This window comes from Drosophila ananassae, assembly GCF_017639315.1.
Source record: "Drosophila ananassae strain 14024-0371.13 chromosome 4 unlocalized genomic scaffold, ASM1763931v2 tig00000071, whole genome shotgun sequence".
NCBI lineage: Eukaryota > Metazoa > Arthropoda > Insecta > Diptera > Drosophilidae > Drosophila > Drosophila ananassae.
In genome coordinates this window covers 1,012,573-1,018,429 of record NW_025319041.1, presented here as the reverse complement: position 1 = coordinate 1,018,429, position 5,857 = coordinate 1,012,573, and the positions used below count along the sequence as shown (strand labels likewise).

The following is a 5,857-nucleotide window of genomic DNA, read 5'->3' as shown; positions in this document are numbered from 1 at the left end:
CTATGTTTGTCTGGACTTTGGTTCAGGGGACCTTAAAGGTTGTGGAGCAGATGAAATTTTGCGTGGAGATTTTTAGTTGTTGGCCTGTGTAATTAGAATATGATGATTAACTTTATTTATTGAAATATAAGAGCTGGCTCAATCGCTTGATTTCGCCATCTGTCTAACAAAGCAAAGCAAAAACTCACACGCCGAACTTGCAATCGACGCTTCTAGTCCCTTCTTCTTCTCTACATAAACTTATTGTGTGCCCAGTTTCCAAATCGAATTGTTAATTAATGCAGTTTTTAGTTTTACAGTGACCGATCATCAAAATCCCGGCCTCCCCTGAAACAGTGTTTCAGAATTTGGTAATAGGGCGATCTTGACAATTGGACGGGTGGTTTCTCCAGTTGGAGTCCTAAGTCGTACAGTCGCGGACCATTCCATCCTTCCCTGGATACGTTTCGATGACTCTTCCGAGAGGCCATGCTGCTGGCGGGGTGTGAGAATCCTTAAGGAGCACGATGTCATCCTTGGCCATGTTGACCGATTTGTTCATCCACTTTGGCCGATGCTGGAGTGATGTAAGATATTCCATGTGCCATTGCTTCCAGAAGCCTTGCAGCATAGCTTGAGTCTGTTGCCAATAATCCAAACGGTTGATTGGTACATTTGATAGATCGCCTTCTGGTACTGTCGTGTAGGGACGACCAATGAGGAAATGTGCTGGCGACAGATAGTTGACCTCAGTGTCCGAAGTTGAGAATAGTGGACGTGAGTTGACCACAGCTTCTGTTTGGGCGAGAAGTGTGTGCATTTTCTCAAAGGTGAGGACATTCTTGCCAATGACTCTATGAAGATGCAGTTTGACAGAGCGCACAGCTGATTCCCATTTGCCACCCCAGTGTGGTGCATGGGGGGAATGAAATTCCAGTTGATTCCTTCGTCTGCCAGGGCTTTCAGTACAGTGTTGTTGTGTTCGTCTGACTTCAGAAGAGTTTGCATTTCGTTTAATACCCTTTTTGTCCCGACGAAGTTTCTCCCGTTGTCGCTATACATTTGCGAGCATTTCCCGCGGCGAGAGATGAATCGTCTGAGTGCCGCCAAGAATGTGTCGGTTGTAAGATCTGTAGCCAATTCCAAATGCAAGGCAGAAGTGGCTAGGCATACAAATAGGCAGATGTAACCCTTTTCCTTGCGTGGATTTCGTCCCTTGTGGACCTTGAGGGTGATTGGCCCGGCGTAGTCGCAGCCAGTGTTTGCAACCGGAAATGCCTGCCGAACCCGGACAGACGGCAGATCTGACATGAATTGGTGAGATGTGTGTTGCCGTTGTCTAAAGCATTTTAGACAGTCATGCGTGATCTTTCGAATGAGGTTGCGTGCGCCAAACACCCAGTAGCGTTGGCGTGCGATCACGAATAACGCCGATACTCCAGGATGTAAGTGAATCCGGTGCTCATGTTCCAGAATGAGTTTCGTTATGCGATGAGATTTGGGCATAATTATTGGATGCTGCACATCCGCTGGCAGTTCTGAGTTACCTAAGCGGCCACCCACTCGCAGGAGTCCATGTTTGTCGATTTGCGGTGAGAGGGTGCGCAATTTTGATTTGTTTCCCAAATCTTGCTGGTTGAGGAGTCGCTTGTAGTCAGCTTGGAATTCGTCTTGGGCATGGCGCAGGTACAGGATCCGTGCGTCATGGATCTCCTCAAGTGTCAGCGTAGCGGTGTTGGATTTTCTGCGAGTGCGTCGGATGAACTTGAGAACGTAGGCGAGAATACGAAGTAGCTTCGGCCACGAGGAGACACGGTCGATCAGTTCATCCAATAGTGAGGTTTCAGTGTTGTATGTTCTCATTGTCGTGAAAGCGGAACCTTTTACTTCAGCCTGGACTTGTTCATCTGAAATGAAACTAGAATGAGGAGTGCTAGGTGTTTTTACCCATTCAGCTTCGGTTAAGTATAGCCAGTGTGGGCCCTTCCACCATAGGTTGTGGTTTACTAAGTCAGCAGCTAGCATGCCCCTTGAAGCGCAGTCAATTCGGAAGGTTGTCATCTGATTTGACATGTTGCCAGTGATCTCGTGGAATGATGCTGAGGATTTCGGCAGTGCGGTTTGCGACGAAAGTCTTTAGTTTGGCAGGTATGTGCGAGAGCCAAGCCAAAACAATGGTAGAGTCGCACCAGGCGTAAACAGTGACGTTGTAGTTTTTCAGTGCAGCTTTGACTGAGTTGATGAGTCGACTTAGTAGCAGTGCGCCGCACAATTCCAGGCGTGGAAGTGATTGTGTTTTGAGCGGTGCAACACGAGTCTTTGCAGCAATAAGAGTAACCTGTATGTTACCATCAGGGAGAGTGACTCTACTGTAAACGGCAGCGGCGTAGGCTTTTATAGATGCGTCCGAGAAGGCGTGCAATTCAATTGTGTCAGTAGAGTTGCCAATGTAGCGTGGAATCTCAAGTTCATTGAGCGTGTTGATATCGTGCTTGCATTTGAGATACCAATCTTCCAGGCTGAGCGGTAGTGGGCTGTCCCAGACTAAGTTGAGAACCCAAAGTTCTTGGAACAGGATTTTGAATTGAATAACCACTGGAGCCAGCAATCCAAGTGGGTCGAAAATGCGAGACACGTCTGATAAAACTTGCCGTTTTGTAATCCTTCCCTCGCTGGGCAAAGATACCTTGTATGCCAATGTGTCCGTGTGCGGTTGCCAATGAATTCCCAAAACCTTGTTCGTAGTTTCGAGTGGACTGTATGATGTATTGTTTGTGATTGTTGTCTCAGGGTCGACAACGCGGTTGCTGTTGGAAATCCATTTTCCAAGCTCGAGTTGAGCACATGACATTAGTTGAATTAGTTCTTGTTTGTATTGTAGAAGCTTTTCCTCGGTGTCAGCTCCTGTTAAAACGTCGTCAACGTAGAAATCTTCAAGAAGAATGCGCGCAGCAGTTGGATGCAAATGTTGGTAGTCTCTGGCCAGTTGCTCGAGAACCCGTACAGCCAGAAATGGTGCACACGCCGCAGTGCCATAGGTTACAGTGCAGAGTTGGTAATGTAGAAGTGGAGCTGAAGGATGTTCTCTCCAAACGATACGTTGATAGTTGCGGTGAAGCTTGTTGATCCAAATTTGCCTGAACATCTTGATAATGTCCGCAGAAAAAACGTATTTATGTAAACGAAAGCGTACGTATACATCGAACAGGTTTCGTTGAATGCTCGGCCCAACGTTCAGGGCGTCGTTTAAAGATTGACCAGAAGAATCTTGGAATGAACCGTCAAAAACTACTCGTAGTTTCTTTCCAAGTACAGGGTGATGTGGCATGTAGAATACCCTTCCATCGTTGGTGAGAATTTCGTCAGGGTTCAATTGGCGCATGTGGCCTAGAGAAATATACTCTTGCATGAATTGTACATACCGTGAGTGCAGATCTGTGTCTCTATGTAGACGGCGCTCCACAGAAGCAAAGCGTTGGGTTGCTCCCTGCAGAGTGTCAGTGAATTGTGGATCTGCATCCTTGAATGGAAGCTCTACGGTGTATCTTCCCTTGGAGTCGCGTGAGTGCGTGGTTTGAAAATGCTCTTCAACCTTAACATTTTCAGGATCATGGTGAGTGGTGATTTGGGAGTCCTCGATTTCCCAAAACCTTTGTAGAGTAGCATGGATATCGACTGTAGACAAAAATGACGTGGTGATTGATGGATTTTGATACGCAATCGATGTGATAACCCATCCAAAGATTGTTGAAATAGCTATTATGTTGCCTTGCGCATCCAGCTTCCTGTTGCCGGCTAAAATAGCCCATACAGAATCGGTGCCTAGTAGGACGTCTATAGGCGATGCCGAGTTGAATTCAGTGTCTGCAAGCGGAATCCCATTGAAGATCTCAAGCGCAGATGCATCGATGTTTTCCCTTGCCAGCGTAGATGTGATTTTTCCTAGAATATGAGCCTTTACTTGTAGCGAGTGATCAGAAACTCGAGACTTGATCGTGAGTGTGCTGAATCCCCTCGTGGTATCGGCCTTGATTGAAGAAATGCCGGAAATGAGAATCCGCCCAGGAACCCGACTAAGACCCAGTGCCTTAATACAGCGTTCCGATACATATGATAACTCCGAGCCCGTGTCGAGTAGCACCCGGCAATTTGTGTATGTGCCTTGAGAGTTGCGGATGTGTACCAATGCAGTTGGCAAAGTACATGTTCGTCCTACTTGCCCATGTGACAATAGGGTTGGCGTGAGTAGTGCCTGTGACATGTGACTCGCAGTCACCGATGTCGTGTCTGGATCCTTGTGATCGCTTAAAGACGTGGATGTGATTTGACCCTCGATGGTCTGCATAGCATGCGTGTGTATGAGTGTGTGGTGTCTGCTGCCACACTGCTGACAGTTGTACTTTGAGCTACAGTTTGATGACCTGTGACCTGGTTTGAGACAGTTAAAGCAGAGAGATTTGTGCCTTACAAAAGAACGGCGTTGGTCGATAGACAAACCAATGAATTGAGGACACTTAGACAGTTGATGCCCATCCGCATTACAATTCACGCATTTTGTCAGCGCAGCAGTTACCATGGCTCTGCTTGTTTTCTTGTTGTTACCACCCTGTCTCGGTACAGGATCGCTTTGACACAGCTCAAATTCTTCACATCGTGCGTCCAGGAACTTGAAGAACTCTTCGACTTTTGGTGAATTTGAAGCACGGCTTGCATCTACCCATTTGCGGCGTGACTCTGGATCGATTTTGTTCAGCAATAAATGGATAACCCAGCAGTCTCGGTCCATATGGCCAATTGAGTCCAATGCACGGATGACCTCATTTGCACCATCTGATATGCTACGCAATATGGATACCTCTCCATGGTCTCCAGTCGATGGTAGCTCCATAAAGGTGTCCAACAGGTTGTGAATAATTTGCCGTGGTCGATCGTATCTCACGTTGAGGCGCTCCCAAGCGTTGTCATATGCCATCTCAGAATTCGGCAAATGGCGTACCAAACTTGCAGCCTCGTCCACGAGGAACGATTTTAGATAGCGGTACTTTTGTATCTTACCCAGATGTTGCTTGCTATGTACAGTGCTTATGTACAGTGCTTTGAAGGCTGGCTACTCCTTGTAAATGCCACCAAACGGTTTTATGTGTATTTTCAGTAATTCTGTCTCCCTTACTGGCGCCGCGGCATCAGCCTGGGTTGGTGTTGAAGTTGCTCCTAGGCGTTCGAAAAACTCTTGTTGTTGCTGCACTAAGCGAGAAATAGCGTCGTTGTTAGCTATTGAATCTCCTTCTGCATGTCTCGTTGTTGTTGGTGTTGTCGGCTCCTGTGAGCGCTTGAGGGAAAACAAAAGCGCACGGGCTTTTATGTACTTCGCCTCATACTCGTCGTAGTCATCCGCAGGATCAACCCAGCCCTCGACGTCGTCAAGCACGCTCAGATCATCTCCGGCAAGTTCGAAATCATTCCAAACCTTGTCGAGCCTGACTAGCAGTACCTCCACGGCGTCAACGCCGATTGATGCGGAAGAGTTTTCTGCTGTGTGTAGCAGTTTGGTGAGGCTGGATTTGAGACGGCCCCTCACTCCCTTTAGCCGTTTGAGTTGTTCCATCGCAATGGTGCTTTACTTTACTAACAATAACGAATCTGGCTAAGTAGGACCAAATTTCCTTATGATGATTAACTTTATTTATTGAAATATAAGAGCTGGCTCAATCGCTTGATTTCGCCATCTGTCTAACAAAGCAAAGCAAAAACTCACACGCCGAACTTGCAATGGACGCTTCTAGTCCCTTCTTCTTCTCTACATAAACTTATTGTGTGTCCAGTTTCCAAATCGAATTGTTAATTAATGCAGTTTTTAGTTTTACAGTGACCGTTCATC

The 5,857-nt window shown here is 46.8% G+C and overlaps 2 protein-coding genes across 2 annotated transcripts; both read right to left on the bottom strand.

Moving 5' to 3' along the window:
* Positions 1–400: 400 nt before the first annotated feature.
* On the bottom strand, positions 401–1,842 carry LOC123257853. The gene is made up of 2 exons (XM_044717817.1): positions 1,040–1,842; positions 401–833 (listed from the first exon to the last, which is right to left on the bottom strand). Exons 1-2 carry the CDS (start codon positions 1,840–1,842, stop codon positions 401–403), a joined length of 1,236 nt encoding a protein of 411 aa, XP_044573752.1.
* Positions 1,843–2,020: 178 nt separating this feature from the next.
* Positions 2,021–5,584, bottom strand: LOC123257852. Its single transcript, XM_044717816.1, has 3 exons — positions 5,150–5,584; positions 4,477–5,086; positions 2,021–4,407 (listed from the first exon to the last, which is right to left on the bottom strand). Exons 1-3 carry the CDS (start codon positions 5,582–5,584, stop codon positions 2,021–2,023), a joined length of 3,432 nt encoding a protein of 1,143 aa, XP_044573751.1.
* Between the last annotated feature and the right edge of the window lie 273 nt (positions 5,585–5,857).

Coding starts and splice junctions, on each gene's coding strand:
- LOC123257852 (XM_044717816.1), bottom strand. CDS start 5,584: ATGGAACAACTCAAACGGCTAAAGGGAGTGAGGGGCCGTCTCAAATCC. Junction 5,087..5,149: donor AGGCTGATGCCGCGGCGCCA/GTAAGGGAGACA, acceptor TACAAGGAGTAG/CCAGCCTTCAAAGCACTGTA. Junction 4,408..4,476: donor TAAGTGTCCTCAATTCATTG/GTTTGTCTATCG, acceptor GTCTCAAACCAG/GTCACAGGTCATCAAACTGT.
- LOC123257853 (XM_044717817.1), bottom strand. CDS start 1,842: ATGAGAACATACAACACTGAAACCTCACTATTGGATGAACTGATCGAC. Junction 834..1,039: donor CGCGGGAAATGCTCGCAAAT/GTATAGCGACAA, acceptor GCATCTTCATAG/AGTCATTGGCAAGAATGTCC.